We start from the raw sequence: 17,485 nt of genomic DNA on the forward strand, positions 1-17,485 counted from the left end.
TGCCTATTTATTTTATTAAGGGATGTGTAGAAGGTGGATTTTTTGCAAAGGGTAATGTAGAATTTTATGCTGTTCTGCTGCAGATTTGGTGTTTCCTGAATATTGCACTGAAAAGAATTCCTTTCATTATGACCTGTACATTTCAAAATAAGCAGCTCCATGGTGACCACATTTAGTATCTCCTCATTTTAAGAGAGGAGAAGGGTGAAGAGCAGGAGTAGCACATGCATCCTAGAAATGTACTCACCTCTTCCAGAAGATGTTTTGTAGTAAGAGTGAAAGAGTACAGAATAATGCAAGGTCTTTAGGAAATGTCAATTTAAAAACACAGAAATCTAATATATGATACAGATGAACCTTTCCGCAGAAAAGAAACTCATGGACTTGGAGAACAGACTTGTGGTTGCCAAGGGGGAGGGGGAGGGAATGGGATGGACTGGGCTTAATAGATGCAAGCTATTGCATTTGAAGTGGATAAGCAATGAGATCCCGCTGTATAGCACAGGAAACTATATCCAGTCACTCTTGATGGAACATAATGGAGGATAATGTGAGAAAAAAAAACTCTCTCCCCCCCCCATATACACACACACACACACACACACACACATGTATATAGCTATATATATGAATGACTGGGTCACTTTGCTTTACAGTAGAAATTCAGAGAACACTACAACTCAACTATAATGGAAAAAAGAAAAATCATAAAATAAAAATAGTAAGAAAATCCATATTATGGAAGATACAAAGGGAACATGGGATTACGAAACCTACTCTTGCTACAGATAGGTTTTGTTTCAGAAGTCCTTTGAACCCATTCTGTTGTAAATCTCTTTTGCTTGTTTCAGAATCTGCTCACATTTAGCTGATTTACTGCATGTCCTACCTCACTGAAAAAAGTCAGAGCTACCCTCTTTAGATTGTGTCCATATCTTGAGGCATTCTGTCCCATACTTCCCCAAGCTACCCTTCCTTCCATCTCTTAATTCTCTTTCTCTTCCTACTCTGACTTCTCGCTGGTTGGCACTAAGGACCCTTGACGTTGGTATTCTCTCTCTGAATCATAGTTACCTCACTTAAAAGGTGGCGGAGGTAGGGTTGGAGAGTGGCAGCCAAGTGAATAAAGTCTTTTAACCTTGTGCAATGTTAAGACTGTCTCTTGTATTTTTAATGCCACCATAATTTTTTCTTTTTTATTTGGCCCCATAGACATATATGCTCCCCCATTCTTCACTCTCTACAAGCTAAAAGCAGCAACTACTTTTTATCTTACTTCCTCCTAAAACTTCTGTCTCAGTGCTCCTTCTTTTCATTGCCAAACTTCTCAGAAGAATTGTCTGCCTCTGATTTTTCCTGCTTGCTTTCTCCCAGCCTTTATAGATAGAAGCCTTACCTCTCTTCTGGCATTACTCTCTCAAATAATGATCTCCTGATTGTCAAAACCGGTGGCCTCTTTCTGTCCTTAAACCACATACCCATTCTGCTACATTTGACACCATTGGCTTACTGATCTTCTCCCATAATTTTGGTTTTCATGTTCTGTCTTCTCTGACTTCTCTTCTTCCTCTGGCCCTCCTAAATGTAGATATTCTTGGAGTTCCTGTTGTGGTACAGTGGTTAACGAATCCAACTAGGAACCATGAGGTTGCGGGTTCGATCCCTGGCCTTGCTCAGTGGGTTAAGGATCCGGCGTTGCTGTGAGCTGTGGTGTAGGTCGCAAACTCGGCTCAGATCCCGCATTGCTGTGGCTGTGGGTAGGCTGGTGGCTACAGCTCCAATTCGACCCCTAGCCTGGGAACCTCCATATGCCACGGGAAGTGGCCCTAGAAAAGGCAAAAAGACCAAAAAAAAAAAAAAAAAAGTAGATATTCTTCACATTTTTACATTAGCCACCTTCTTTTACTCTTTATGTATCCTTGAATGATTGCATCCACTCACATAGTTATCTTTATCTCTCACTCCTCCGCTGATAATTCCAATTCTTCTTTGCAACATCTCTGGTCCACGCCCTTCTAAGCTCTAGCTCTCCCATTCCATTTGCCTGCAAGAGATTTTCTCATGAATATCTTAGCACTCAGTTTATCTAAAACTAAAATGCTTATCCTCCTTTATAACTCCCTCCTCTCCTGTCATTAATCCTCTTTATTAGCCCCTAGAAAAACAGGGCAGACAAACAAAAAGAATTGGTCTTCTCTTATCCCATGATGAGTGGTTAATGGCACCACTATCTTTCCATCAGTTGAGGCTAGAATTGATGAAATTACTCGTGCATTCATTAAACATATAACCTCGGAATACCTGCTATATTCCAGGTACTGTTCTGCAGTTTTGGAATACATTCAAAGATCTCTGCTCTCAAGGAGACAGATGATATACAACGAACATAAAAAAAATAGTGTAGTATGATAAAGGTAATATGAGCAATGGGAAAAAGAGAAAGAGCAGAGTAATGGGCATCAGGATTAGCAGGGTTATGCATAAGTGCTTGCAAATTTAAATAGGGTAGTCAGGGTAGGCCTGATTGACAAAGTGACATTTGAGCAAAGTCTTGATGGAAGAAAAGGAGTTAGCAGTTATCTGGGGGAAGAGTGTTCTAGGAAGAGGGACCAGCCATTGTAAAGGCCCTAATGGGTGAGCAGGCCTAACATGGTCAAGAAATAGCGGGTTGGCCATTGTGGCTAGAGCAGAGTGGGCAAGGGACAGAAAAATAGGAGATCACGTCGAAAGGGCATTGGGAGGCTATTTGAGGGACTTTGCCATAATTCTAATGGAAGTCAGGAGCCACAGCAGGGTTTTGTGCTGAAGAGTGACATGCTCTGATTTACATGTTAAAAGGATCCCATTGTTTGCTGTATTAAGTAAGGGGTTAGTGGTAGAAACTGTGAGACCAGTTAGACTAACTGCAGTAATCCACATGAAAGATGGTGATGACTGAGACTAAGATGATGGAAGAGTTGGTGAGAAGTTGTCAGATTTTAGCTCTATTTTAAAAGTAGAGTCAATATGATTTGCTGACAGACTGAATGAAGGGTATGAAAGACAGTAACTGTGGATATGAATGACAAAAATAATGCAAATTCCAGAGACATTGGAGGATGAAGGGGAAACTCATTGTAATGGACAGGAATTGAGAAGAGAGAAGTTGAAAAACTAAACTTTGATCACTCCCCTAGTTGTTTTTTCTAGTCTCATGGCTTTAACGGCTTTGTAAAGCACATGCCTCTCAAATTTATAAGCTTACCTCAATCCACTCTTCCAAATTCCAGACTCATGTAACCAACTGCCTACTTGACATCTCAAACATAAGATGCCTTAAACTGAACTCTAGGTCTTTCCCCAGATCTTGCTGCAACCAGTCTTCCTCATCTCAGACGGTACATTTCATCCTTTTAGTTTCTCAGTCCAAAAGCCTTGACCCTGCATGATACTCCTATCTGGAAATGACCTCTTTCTCCTGTGAACAACTTTGTGCTTCACAAAGAGCCCTTACTAATTATTGACCCTCTAGTGTGATTATTTGTTGTTATTTGTTGAAAGTTGTTTATTTTTAAAGCTCCCTATTTTGGTAAGCTCCTTGAAAGCATAAACCACCTCTATTCATTTTTATATTCCTCAGGCCCTTACCACAGTGCTTTTGCATATTCTAAGTGGTAAATAAAGTTGTCACAAGTAAAATTCATAGAGTAAAAATGAAACCATAAGGAATATAAGAAAATATGGGGACCAGTGAACTGATCTTAGACATCGGAGATCTTAAGAGATGACCAGTCTAGTATAAAAGCAAGAAAAAGAATATCAGTTTTAAATTTTTTTAATTAAAAATCTTCTTTTGGAGTTCCCTGGTGGCCTAGTGGTTAGGGACTCGATGTTGTCGTGTTGCCATGTGTCGGGTTCTGTCCCTGGCCCAGGAACTTACGCATGCTACAGACATGGCCAGAAAAAGAAAAAGAAAAAAGAAAAAGGCTTCTTTTGCTGTAGGCCTCAGTACTCCACTTTCCCCCACTTGTTCATAATAGACTTGGATGGTGAAAAAGAAGTATGACACACTAGAATAGTGTGGTTAAAGCTGTGAGCCTCTCCAATTGTCCTTGTCCCTGCAATATAAATAATGCATCTGAAAACTTCATACCAGATTTGCTAGGCTAGAGGCAGTTAAATTTAAGGTTATTTTACAATTGTAGGCTGTAAGTTCCAATAGGGCAAGTTATCACATGAATCCGGTTTACCACTCTGTCTTCAGCACCTAACACAAACTGATATGGCACTATTTGTTTAATGAAAGAATAAATGTAAAAATAGAGAATGAAAGAGGACTACATAGAAGAACACTGAAGAAACAGAACTTAGGAATTGGTAATTTTCATAGAGTAAGATGAAGTATCTAGCTTTATTTCAACTTAATTTTTTTTTTTTTCTCTGCAGTCTAAACTGGCCGAGGTCAGTGTGCAGTTGTGTAGGCAAAACTATTGATAGAACATCTTGATCATCTTTCTGCCATTGCCCGTCTCATGAGTTGAATAAATTCTTTCAGAATCCTTTGTGAATTGAAGGGATTTTAGGACCCAGGTTGAATCCCATGCCTTCACAGAGTATTGGGTCCCGAGCCCAGGCCCTCCTAGACTTTGCAGACTAGAAAATAGAGATGGGCCATGAAAGAGGATTGTTTACCATTTTCTGCCGTCATTTAGAAATTACCATGATGCCTCCATGTATGGGTCATTTCCTTGTGTTGGCCAGTGTCAGCCATGAGTAAAACTGCTGCTCTGAGTAGAATGAAGTCCAGAAACAGCCTATTTAGGGGTTGCCACTCCCCCATGCCTCCTCTGTTTTTGTCCTACAATTCTGGTTGATCAAGAGAGCCAAAGGCAAGTATCCGATTTCCCGTTTTTTCTTGAATAAGGTGCCAGGAGGTAGTGCTTTGTGCTACAGATTATGCTGATTTGTACATGTCACAGTGAGACCTGGCACTCTCCCAAAGAATCTGTTGCATTAAGAATTTGATTCACTCCAGATAGTTAAGCTTGAAAGTTGTTATGTTCTTAATTTAACTTGAAAAATGCCAGGAAATTTAATGTTAAGACTGTCACTCGGCACTCATTTTGATAAAGCCTCAGCTAGTATTTAATTGTTATTTCTCTTTTGGCCATCAGGAAAAAAATTTTAGAAGATACTTTCTAAAAGTGGTTAATAGCCTGTGTAGCAGGAATATGACATGCAGCAGCAAAATAGTGGACTAGATAAATGTATATTCAGGGATGATTTATATCCTTGTCTGTACTATAATAGTACTATGATATTTCTGTTATTACTGCTCATGTGCCTCTTTCTGACCCTTTCGAATCAACGTTGAAAAGTATGTTTTCAGAGAATAAACAACCATCAATTTAAAATTCAGGCCTGGAACAGGAGTAATCACATAACCTGACAACATATTTACTTGGGGACAGGAGGATCTGCTGTATAAAAGCCAGATAGGGTTTACTCTTAATTTACAAAAAGCTTGTGTCATAGTTTTAGGATCAGAAGTTGGTCAAAGGGTACAAACTTCCAATTACAAGATGAATAAGTTCTGGGGCTCTAATGTACAAGACGGTGACTGTAGTTAATAATATTCTATTATATACTTCAAAGTTGCTAAGAGAGTAGATCTTACATGTCTCACCCCAAAAAAGAAATGGTAATTAGGTGACCCAACAGAGGTGTTAAACTAATGCTGTGGTCATAATCATTGTGCAGTCCTAAGTGTATCAGATCAACTGGTTGTACAGTTTACACTTACGCAATGTTTTATGTCAATGAAGCTTGGGGGGGGGCGCAAAAGTAAAATTAACCCAAGTTTTCTGTGATTACATAAATGAATACATGGATCCCAACTGGTGCTCTTGGGCTAAAAAGCAGTTGGGGGCCTAGAGGGTGGAGAGGCCCTTTAGAGGTCCTACCTTGCTCTCTGCCATGGAGCTAACACAAGTCAAATCGGATGGTGACTAGTGGCCCATACTGAAGACCTTTAAGGACTGAGCACATCCCAACCTCTGTTTCTTTCCCTTTCCTATTCAACGATTGATCTTTTCTGAACTCTTCTTTGAGCATTGCTTTCAGAGACTTCATCACATGCTTCCCAGCTTTAGCTTTCTGCCCAGCAGGAAGAAAAGACTTCTAGCTAAGAAGCAACTGTAAATGCTGCGGGTTTATGTTGTTTTTGTTTTAAAAACAAAACAAAATGGCATCGGTAGAGCATTGACATACATAGTTTCGACTGGGAGCAACCCAGAGGGCCCATGACTTGCGGTGATCTGTAATTTTTCTGAGGAGTAAGTCACTTAGTCTAATAAGTGTGTCTAGCACACCTCCCACATTTAAAATCCACCACAGCTTTATTCTGTATTCGTGTGCCAACTAACTTCTGCAATGATAAAAACATGTTTCTTTGTGGGAAACTTGCCCGAAAAGAAACCTAGCACCAATGCTGTAAAATAAACGAAGATTAGGTAAACAGACCTAAGAAGTTATTTGCAAATTTGAAGGATCTTAAATTTTTCTGGACTTGCCTCACAAGAGTTGGCAGCATTCAGATGTGAAAATTAAGGCAGAACCTTTGCTGGCTTTTGATGTCTCAGGATGTGTATCAATTAGTTACCCCACATGAACTTCTTCTGTGAAGCCATGATTAGATAATACTAGATTGCCTTTTTATAAACAGACATAGCATCGTAAGAGAGGCCAAACCTAAAATATAAAGACAATAAAAGGACAGATTACTAAAAATGATTTTTGGTGGGGTTTTTTCCTTGTTAGTACTGTATTTAAAAACCCAAACATCTTACTGTAATTCCCAGGAAGTAACATTCACCATATTTTTCCAAAGTGCTTTCACAAAAGAGAAAAATGGTGAAAGTTCTTCGTACTTGAGTAAGCAGCTGACCAGGATGTGGGATTCTCTGGAATTGATGTCATATCTAACGTCTTATACACTGTTCCAGCACATACCAAGTCAAGATTGGGGCAAGGCTGGTAGAGGTAAATAGGAAGTTTAAGAATCTGAGATGGTACCTAACTTTCCCCGAGCTCACTCTGGAGGCAGTACGGTGCCAGACTGCCTGGATTCAAATTGTGCCTATGTGATCTGGGAAAGGTATTGAACCTCCCTGTCACGCCCCTTTACCTATTAATAAATTTCATTCTCCTTATTTGTTAAACGAAGATAATAATAATAGCCATCTCACGGGATTACAGGAGTCAACATACATAACATTTTTAACACCTGGGGGAGAGTAAGCTATTGTTACCTCTGTAGTCATTATTGCTACTGTTTTTGTTGTGACTGAGAAGGGGCTGTCAAGCTAAGTCATAAAAGAAAAGGCAGTGGATAGGTGAAGGGTGCATTTACAATTATTTCCCAGGAGAAAAATGTTTTACCATGTGACCCAGATACGATTAAATTATAATATCATTTAACATTGTTGATGTTGGCCCTGGGTCCTGGAGCTGGAGAAAACACTGGTTTCTCTCCTATATCCTGGAGTAGCCTTTTAGTACCTAGTGGAGGAGAAGTAGGAGAGTTGCGAGACAGCCATAAAGTTGTGCTTGCTTCAGTCTCTTCCATCTCCAAAGAATTTGCCCTTCTCCTTCTCTTCTCTTCTTCAGGTTTAGATCACTCCGTCTGGAGCCTGAAACTCAGTAGGGTATTGATTTAGTCTCCAATTATCTCCTTCTCCCCCTTCCTGTCCCCAGTCTATCTATGGATTTTAATCTTAGCCTGTCTTCTGACTCTGAGTGTGACCATAAGCAAATTACTTTGACCTCAATTGCCCACTCTTTAAATGGAATAAAAATGGCTCTGCCCATTCAGAGATAAACTGTGGGGTTTAGGGAAATGGCATTTTCAAATTTCTTGAAAGGAGGCTTCCTTGACAGTATGGAATTCGTAATAAAAAAGGCTATTTCCCAAGGAAGAAAGTCCTTTATTCCAATACATGAGCTTTATCCCCTAGTAGTGCCAAAGCTGTTTCATTTCAATGCTGCCATGACTAGCCTGTATGTTTTTGAATACTACTTTTTTTATTTGCCCTCCTCTTTCAAATATTCTCAGGCACTAATCCACATTACGGCTTTACAGACAGTAAATTAAATTACATGAATTCTGAACACAGTGTTTTTGAGCTGTAGAGAGTCTGCTGCCTTTGAAACCACTAACTTAATTTTGTTCAACTCTTATTCGGTAACTCAAAAAGAGCCAAACTTTTTCCTTTTGAATTTGGTTTAAAAAATAATAATAAATTGCTCCCAGGCAGCAATCCTGGGTGCCAAATTTTATCTGGGATCTGAATCTTCCGTCTACATTGAAAACCCCCCAAAGTTAAAGATCGCTAACGAAGAAGGGATAAATGGTGACTCTTACCTTAGATACAGTCTTGTGGTCTCAATTCTGTGACTTTGGGCAGGTCACTTAATCTGTCTGAGTTTTGATTCCCTTATCTGCAAATCTATATCCACAATAAATTTTTGAGAGAATGAAATGAAATCATCTTTATTGAGCACTTTCAAAGTATCTGTTTATCTGCATGTAAAGTCCTACCTCTAAAAGAGATGCTAGAAGTGGAATATTATTTTTTCCAATATACTATCATTATTAAATTAGATTGTGCTCATTCAAGGCAGAGACTCTTTTGTCATTTTTCACAGTCATCTTCTGCTATAAATACTTAGTAAAGGAAGCTGAGTGAGTTTCTAAATTATTTTTAACTGGTGTCAGCATTTTGTCACATTCCTTTGAAGAGCCTTGATTTTAGCAGATCTTTATCATCTAAGAATATGGGTGTGTGTGTGTGTGTGCATGCATGCAAGTTTGTGTGTTTATAAAAACAGACTCAATGGAAAAGAGGATAATCAAACTGAGTAATATTGGGTTGTTGAGGTTTTTTTTTCTTTTTTTTTTTTTTTATTTATTTGGGGTGGGGGGGTTATTGTTTTTAAAAATGTTAAGAAAACTTTTCCTTGTCACTTGTAAATTTATTTCTAATGCAGTTCTAAGACAGGATTTTAGAAATTTTTAGAGCAATAATCATAACATTTCAATACATTAATATCTTCCCATTTTAATTTTTATATACTCATACTCATTTCATTGTATAGGTATATACATCTGGGGGGTTATTATAGTTTTAATTATATCGTAATCACACAATGTACCATATCTAGGAAGTAGTTCTGAAATAGGAAAAGCCTACATACAATACAGTGCTACTTATTCTTTGTGGCATTGGTTATTATTTCACTGATCTTAGGTATTTTGTTTTATGTAACTATATAACAGTGTTTTCTTCAACTGTTTCTAAAGAGAAGATCATTCTAAATCTCAGACTTTTAGAGGATGTCTGTATAAACACATTTTAATTGGCTTTTTTTTTTTGCCAAAGTTAATTTCGTGTATTAAATTGCTAAAATAAAATAAAACAGCTTTCTAAGGATATGTTCTCCTACATACAATTAATGCAATCTGCATCAAGTATCCAGTTTCTATGCATGTGTAACAGACCTTTGAAAAAGGAGGAAACATTTACTAAGCTCTTCAGAAGTTAGAAGCAGGTAACAATCTGATGCTTATAAACCAAGCCTTTTTTTGAAACTGCTTTCCTTAATCTGTGGCAGCATCTCCTTTTCGGTTCTTCTAGTTGTTTTCTCCTGCTCACAGATCCAAGGGTGTGTTTAGATGCAGGAAGTTGCTCCAAAGACACTCCAAATGATGCAAAAAGTGCCTCCACTACCACCCTTAAGGCTGCATACCATTTAAAACTATTCTGAGATCAGAGTCTGTAAGGGCCTAATTACCCTTTCTGTGAGGGTTATAGTTTTCTAAAAGTTGATCTTCAGTGTGTAAGTTTTCAAAAAGCCATTCTCATGAAAAATTACTTGCTGTAACTTTCCGTAGCTGCTTATATGTTCGGAAAAGCTATTTCATTATTACCTTTTTTAGATAGCTACTAGCCTTCTCCAGGACAGTAGGTGTTCTGTGGGCCTGTCTGTAAATGCGCTCTTACTTGACTTCACCAGTATTTGTGGACTTTGCACCAACAAAAACTTCTTTTTTTTTTTTTTTAAACAAAAACTTTTTAAGGATTCTGGCCCAGTTCACTTTCTGAGTTTTTTAATAAAGAGGTTAGAAGTTCGAAAGATTCTCTGATGACGATTAAAATGCAAGTCACACTGCCACCTCTTTGATTTGAGTGCTGAAGCAGCAGATGTGGCAAAACCACAGTCCTTTAAGTAAAACTGCAGTGCACTGCTGCAGGCTCACCTGGGTGAATTCAGCTCCGACTCGATAGTGTAAAGGGTTAGCAGGTTTTCCTCCTTTGCACTTTGGAATTTATGTTTAGTCCTTCATATTAAGAGTGGTAAATGTTAAAAATATAGAGAGAGCCTGTGGCTTTTTGTATAACAAATTGTTACCGGACTTTCATTTATGTTCTGCTGCTTGCTCTATAATCACAGTTAAGGTTGCAGTATAAGCTCTTTTTAAAATCATTGAATGTCTGCCTGTATTACAAATGATGACCTGCTTTATCTGTAACTACTTTTTCTAAAATGGCTGTGCTCTTGCATTTATTGGTTTATTGATGTGATTACTTTAAAGCTGAGTTAAACTAATGGATAAAAATAAACAAGTATGAAAGTCTCTTTTAAAAGCGTCCAGAGTGGATAGACAACTAGAAGTACTTTGCCCTTACAGCACGGTTCTTTGTGGAGTCTTAAATCCTGTGTGTTTGGCTCAGAAAGCACATGCTAAGATTAAGTTGTTTTTAAAGTGATGGAGTTGCATCACCATGGTTCTTCTGTGCTCTGTAGGGTATCATGTTGCTTTAATGTAATGAGTCCTGGGCTTCTAAATTTTTTTCCCCATGCTGGAAATGATTACATAAAACTGAATGGCTGTATCCGAAGTCTTATGAATCTTGAGAATTTCTTATTCTCCAGGAAAAATGTTACGAAGACGTTTCTTATCCTTTGGGGGGAGGACGACTTATATTTGTAACAAGTTTCTGTTGAAAATATCAGCAATTTTAGGTTATATAGCATTCTGTTTGAAAAACAAGCAGTCTCTGCTCCAAGGTCTGCATTTTAACTTTGTGCAGATGTGTGCTAAAAGAACATGATGTGCTTATTTGTTGCATTTATGCTACTTTCTTACTTTAAGTAAGATGGATGAAATTACATATTAAATAAAAACAGCAGCTCAGACAGCAGTCCTCAGCAAACTGAAAAAGCTGTTCAGAGACAGTGGAGAAAATGAGACTATGATTGTAATAACACATTGACTTTTGAGAGAACTGTCTACCTAAATGCATTTATATAATAATTTCTCTGTGGGATTTAGCAGTGTTAACTGTCTAATGTTTAAAATTAATCTGCCATTAAATGTGCTGGTGAAACATTACCCAAAGTATTGTGTTTTATATCTTAACAAAATATAGCACTTTAATTTTGATGTAACTGCAATTATAAACAGGCACACACTGAGATGTATAACATAAAACTCCAGTTAGAAAAAAGAGCTGTGTGGCTTTGGGCAAGTTATTTAGCCTCCCTGAACCTCAATATTTCCCTCTCTGTATGCTGTGATACCTACCCTTTAAGATGATTGCCAGGATTAAATGAGAACATCTATCAAGCATTGGCACAGTGCCTGGCACATGTGCTTCAGAACATGTTCACTAACCTTCTCGTTCGAAGCTTCATAAAGTACAGTGTGTTTTATGTGGTACTTTTGAGCCAGAAAGTACTTTGTACTGAGTATTACTCATTACACTCAATTCTAAAATGAAACCGTGCATTGGATATTGTCACAATTCTAGAGTGAAAATTTAGAATAATGTAGAATAAATTATTCTAAGGGTATTTAAAGTACACATGTTTGTTGAGTGGCTACTGAGCCTAAAACACCATTCCCCGTCACTTACAGTTGCATATATTTGAAACCCAGTAACAGAGGGGTCAATCAGAATGCTATTCCAAGTTCATTTTGTAGTCCCTCTCCCCTTTTGTTTCCTGTTTTCCTTTTCCTGCAACCATTATAACTTTAGGAAAGTTTTCAAAATAAAAGAGCATCTGACTTTGTCCCATAGTCATTTAAAAATAGGGTTGATCAATATTGAAGCATTAGCTAGGAGCACAATTTGGTGCTTTCTTATTGATTTCGGTTACCAGTGCCCTCAGGCTTGTGTGTGTGAGGGTGAAAATGATATATGAAATATGCACCCAGGTTAAACAGGCCAATATTCTTCTGACATCTGCAACCACTATAAACAGAATTCTTTATATGGAAGTGACTTAAGTAGCAGTTAGTCACACACACACACACACACACACACACACACACACACACAATCTTAAGACTCTAAGTGGCCTCCTGAGCCAGTGTTTTTGTTATTGTGGCCAAGACTTGTACAGTCTTTGGAAAGTTTCTGCCTTTTATTTACTTTTATTATTAATTATGAAATGATATTCAAAGTTATATATTTTCAGCTCATGAATATACTTTTTTGGCATTTTAACAGTTGATTCTAAGCCAGAATCTTGGGGATTTGAAAGATGTTCTGCTTAATAGCCAGTTGCAGACTGGTCAAGCCAAGAAGGTAGATATCAGGGAAGTCTGCTCAGCAGGGCACATATTATTGAGAAAGTTGTGCAGGCAAGTTGGCTGTGGGCAGAGGTTGTCATGTGTCATCTGTGCTGTCAGTCCAAGCTTTAGCAGCTGTTCCCTGTCACCAGGCCCCTATGTGCTACTGCCCATCCATCAGCACTAGTAGATACCGCTGCTTCCCTAGTGGGCTGGAGAAGCCATGGACACTCAGACATACAGTGTGCATCTCACTGGCCATTAGCTGGGGTGGAAGCTCATTTCTGAAAAGAAGGGCCCAAGCACCAACTCCTTGGTCTTTCATTAGACTATTAACCAAAACATATTCTGAAGAACATAAGTTGAATTTAGGTGAATCGGTTTTTTGACTAAAAATATGACTCTGGAAACATAGGAGGTTACACATGTGAACCCAAAGAGGTTGCCATGGTTAAATGAGAGATGAGAGAGCTTTCTCCACCAGATAACAGATTATCACTACTGGATTATCACTGGCGTGGCCTTTTCTAGTTGAACACCACAATGCAGAAAAGCCTGGAAATCACAAGCATTCCTTTCATGATCATGTAGCAACCTGCCAAATGGGATGCATCCCAATTCTGATCATGGACAAGCCTCCACCAGTTTTCTTTTCCCTGCTTGTATTCCAGAAACATCCTTAGAGGGAAGGATTTGAGGGCATTAGTATCACTATCTGTCTGATTACTGTGTTGACATTTTTAAAGAGCCATTAATCATAGGAAATGGAACTCAGTGATGTAGGAAAATACCCAGCCAAAGAATAGGAAGACAGTAAGCTACAGCCCAATATTCAGATGAAATTGAAGGGAAATTCATCTTAACCCTCTATTGTTTTTTGCTTAATTAACTTATTACAGAACTCCAAAGTCAAGTAATTGAGAGGCAGCTGTACAAGCAAGGGAAATGGTAAACATAGCAAAGGGAAATTGAGAAAGGCAGATATTTTCATTTTATAAATATTGCAACTGTATAATATGTAAAGTAATATTCATCTTAAGATTATGTAATTGATGTCTTGCTTAACAGTGCTTTCATTTTGAAAGTTACTTTTTTTTTGATAGTCCTCATTTTTTCTGTTGACTCTGAATATTTAATGTATTGATGTTATTTAGTCCATGTGAGGTTTGACTCTTGATGGAATTTGACAATTATTAGGTTGATAGTATGCTTACACAGGTAACACTGTCACCATGGGTACACAGAAGTAAAGAGCACATGAATAGAGTAATTTATTTGTCAACAGCTGGCAATGCTTATAGGATATTTTGCCACATTTTGATATCATCTCTTCGTTGTTTGCCTCATAGCTTATTTAATTCAAAGAAGTTTTCCTAACTGAAATTTTGAGAAACATAAAGCAAATATAGATGTTCTTATTTAGAAAATACGTATGACGCTAAATGCTAATGAACCCTGCACTGTGAAACGTTTCTGATGCTAATTCTGAGCTGGTGCTTCATTGGAAAGTAGCACAAAAACCTGAAATCATCCTCTCCCTTTCTTTCCCCAAGGCAGATCATCGATATAGCCTGAGACACATGGTAGATTTTCAGTAAAGACCAGCTGATTGATTGATATATAGATCTGAGATGAATGCATTTTAGCGTGACCTTTATAAGGAAAATGGAAAATAATAACTGGTGAGTGTTTTTCTCCCCCCCTCTGCAGGTTTTTGTCATTTATTGGAGGAACACTGAATGAGATTGGAAAGCCTGAAATGCAACAAAAAATAAATTCATTCCTTGAAAAAGAAGGAATAGAGAAAATTGCAGAAAGATTGCAAACAACAGTACACACCTTACAGGTCATTATAGATGGTCTCAGCCAGCCTGAGACCTTTGACTTTCGAACAGGTAAACAATTGAACTTGAATGACAGCACCTTTCACTTGCATAGCTCACGTCATTAACTGTGTTGTCCCTTTCAACAATCCTAACCCTTAGGATTCTCCATTCTCCCATCTGTACATGAGAAAACTAAAGCATAGGGACCTTCTTTCAAAGTCATTGCAGTTAGAATCCAGAGCCAAAGCTAAAGCCAAGTCTCCAGACTGCTTGTCCCATGCTTGTTTCCTATCACACTAGACTAAGTGCATCAAGCCTGTGCTGCTATGTGCATTGAGGCACACATGTTTCATAATCCCTTTATAAGCTGTTTTTACCTCATAAGAGCCAGAAGTCCAGGGTAAAGCATTCAGTTCACAAACTAAAGTGCATCTTCTCCCTAAATTACAGCCTTTCTAGTACCTGGATTCTCTGTCAATGACTACATTGAACAAATAAGATGCTATCTCTCTGCTGATTTTCCCTCTAATTAAAAGTGCTCTCAGCTTTCAGCACAGGTAGATGGTGAGGGAAGTATAACAGCCATAGTTGTTGAGAGCAATGACCCGGTGAGAAGGTATTAAGGTATCAAATGACCTACTTCCCAAAGAAATTTGAATAGGAAGCCCTGAAATTTAAATGAATCTGCACTTGTCTCACTTCACCTTTATGATTCCACATTTAGGGCTTGGCTCTGTTCATTCTGGGTTAGGCTGTGTTGAGATGCTTTCTTTGGAAAGGTTTAAGGGAATTTAAAAACATACCCAGCAAGCTCAATATACCATTCCCTCAACTTTTTCTTTTTCTTTTTCTTTTTTTTTTTTTTTTTTTTTTTTTTGGTCTTTTTGCCTTTTCTAGGGCCGCTCCCGCAGCAGATGGAGGTTCCCAGACTAGGGGTTCAATCAGAGCTGTAGCCACCGGCCTACGCCAGAGACACAGCAACGCAGGACCCGAGCCACATCTGCGACCTACACCACAGCTCATGGCAATGCCGGATCCTTAGCCCACTGAACAAGGCCAGGGATCGAACCTGCAACCTCGTTGTTCCTAGTCAGATTTGTTAACCACTGCGCCATGACAGGAACTCCTCAACTTTTTCTTAAGTTGAAGAAAAATAAAATGAAACATACAGTAAGAGCTGTGCCAAAGATGCAGAAGTAGAAGCCTCTGGGCAGTCCATCCAAAGAGGTTATTTCATTAGACAAATCCATCCCCCTTTGGAGGTATTCTTATATGTGAATTCCATGGGCATTGTCCAGCAGGAATTCTAGGTGAACAGTGATTTTCAAACAGGGCAGGATTTGCGGGCAGTATGCCTAGAACACTGCAGTAGAGGGCTGGTAAATATGCTCTGTACTGGCTTTTCTTGTCCCTCTTTGTTTTTCATTATCCCAGTTATACTGTAGACTCAGAGCAGAGATTAATACTCACATTATATTCAATGAAACAACCAACAGCTAGGTTGGTCTTTACCTGGTGACGCCCCTGGTTGAGCAGAAGCAGATGTACCTTGGCTCTGAACTGAGCTTACCAGTTACTGCAGTATTTATCACTGCAGTGAGCAAAATTTCAAATAAATCTCTTTGGAACAGACTTTGGCCCTAGCATTAAGTCACGGTTTTCTAGATATCTGAGAACTTTCATTTTAATACTAAAAACATCCCCAAGAAGGAAGGCAGTCAGTCAGTCATACTTTTTGAAGCGGCAGATTTTGAATGTTTCTAAATGTCTCTTTTCTCCATTTTCTCAAAATTATTTGCTTTCTTGCCTCATCCTTTCTTCATACTCATCCTGTCTTCTGTTTTCCCAGTGACATAATCAGTTCTATTTTATTAACACTCTGGTTGCTGGTTACATAATTGGGTCCTTCAGAAGCAGCTTAGTGACAGGGGACTGAGTATGTAGCCTTGGCAATCAAAGTGTTAAAGTTTGCCTTGTACATGGAGGATTTTTCTGATTTCTCGGTGTCCCAGGCTGTCTTCAGAAACATGTTAAGTAGATCTTGACTCTGATTTTCCATGCAAAATTAAACTAAGCAGCTGATCAGGAACCCTTGGGGAATCTGTAACAGCTGGACGCTTGCAAGAAAAAATAGGAGAAAAGGGGTTTCTAAGCATAAAAACAGTGACTCTGGGGCCTCAAAGAACATCCTACCTCTGAAACTTAGTTTCGCTTTGACACAGTCCTTGTCCCAGTGTGATAGCTCATTCAGTCCATTTCTGGTTTTTGGAATTCACTGGAATTCTACACAATCAAATCCAGCATTAGCATATTCCTTTTTTATGAGGAAAATGAGATTTGAGGGGTAAAGAGGGTTTTTGTTTTGTGTTAAAGGGAAAAGGTGAATTAAAACAAAAAAATCCTGATTCCAGTGAGGTGGAACCGGGAGAGGGGAACCAAGAGGTGACCAGTTGTTAATACAAATGTAAAGGATAGCTTTAACAAGTAATCAGGATAAAGCCAACAGCTGTGGAGGAAAAGGAAATGGAATGGGTGGAGGGGAAAATGAGGTCTTAGTAAAAGGAGATCCAAGCGTAGAATGTGTTCTTTGTTATTAGAATCAACATTCAGTAATCCTAGGATAGGGGGCCAAGAGGAGCATGGGTAAATGGAATCCGCAGATAATCCAAAAGCCCCGTTTAAATTGTTAGCTGTAGCTTTCTCCATCATAAAACATTTGTTGTTGTTTTGGTTTTGCTTTAACTAAAGCCATAATGATTCCTTGGCGTGCTTTATGCCTACCTTTGAGGGGATAGTGTTAAGGAACAGAGAAACGTACACTGGCGTGAGCAAGAAAAAAACACTGTAAAAAACCTGAGAGCAGAGATCTTTGCTTCGTTCTATCTCCAGCACCCAGCAGAGTGCCTGGCCAGGAGATAATAATAAAAGTTAATCGGTGTTTTATCAATTGTATTGAAAGAGGAGGAAGGAAATGAGGTACTAGCTCATCTGGGTATCTGAGCAATAGGTAATCAGGAATCCACACATTTTGATTGGATCCATA

General features: G+C 38.6%; 1 protein-coding gene and 1 long non-coding RNA gene across 7 annotated transcripts in view; both read left to right on the forward strand.

Moving 5' to 3' along the window:
- The window catches only part of LOC146404833 (uncharacterized), a 1,439,763-nt gene that overhangs the window by 354,409 nt on the left and 1,067,869 nt on the right, over nt 1-17,485 (forward strand). The gene's annotated exons all lie outside the window — the stretch shown is intronic.
- SRBD1 (S1 RNA binding domain 1) overlaps nt 1-17,485 on the forward strand; it is a 226,402-nt gene that overhangs the window by 207,547 nt on the left and 1,370 nt on the right. For 3 of the 6 annotated variants that reach the window (XM_021087562.2, XM_021087563.2, XM_021087564.2), the window contains one exon: nt 14,327-14,511. In XM_021087562.2, coding sequence (XP_020943221.2) covers nt 14,327-14,511 — 185 coding nt within the window. Of the gene's footprint in view, nt 1-14,169; nt 14,512-17,485 lie in introns of those variants that run through there. The other 3 variants (XM_085019375.1, XM_085019376.1, XM_085019377.1) reach the window with 1 other exon arrangement.

Source organism: Sus scrofa, chromosome 3 (genome assembly GCF_054392235.1).
Source record: "Sus scrofa isolate SSC_HxYL_T2T_F1_AM1 chromosome 3, Sscrofa_HxYL_maternal_Yorkshire_Landrace_v2.0, whole genome shotgun sequence".
NCBI classification, from domain to species: Eukaryota; Metazoa; Chordata; class Mammalia; order Artiodactyla; family Suidae; genus Sus; species Sus scrofa.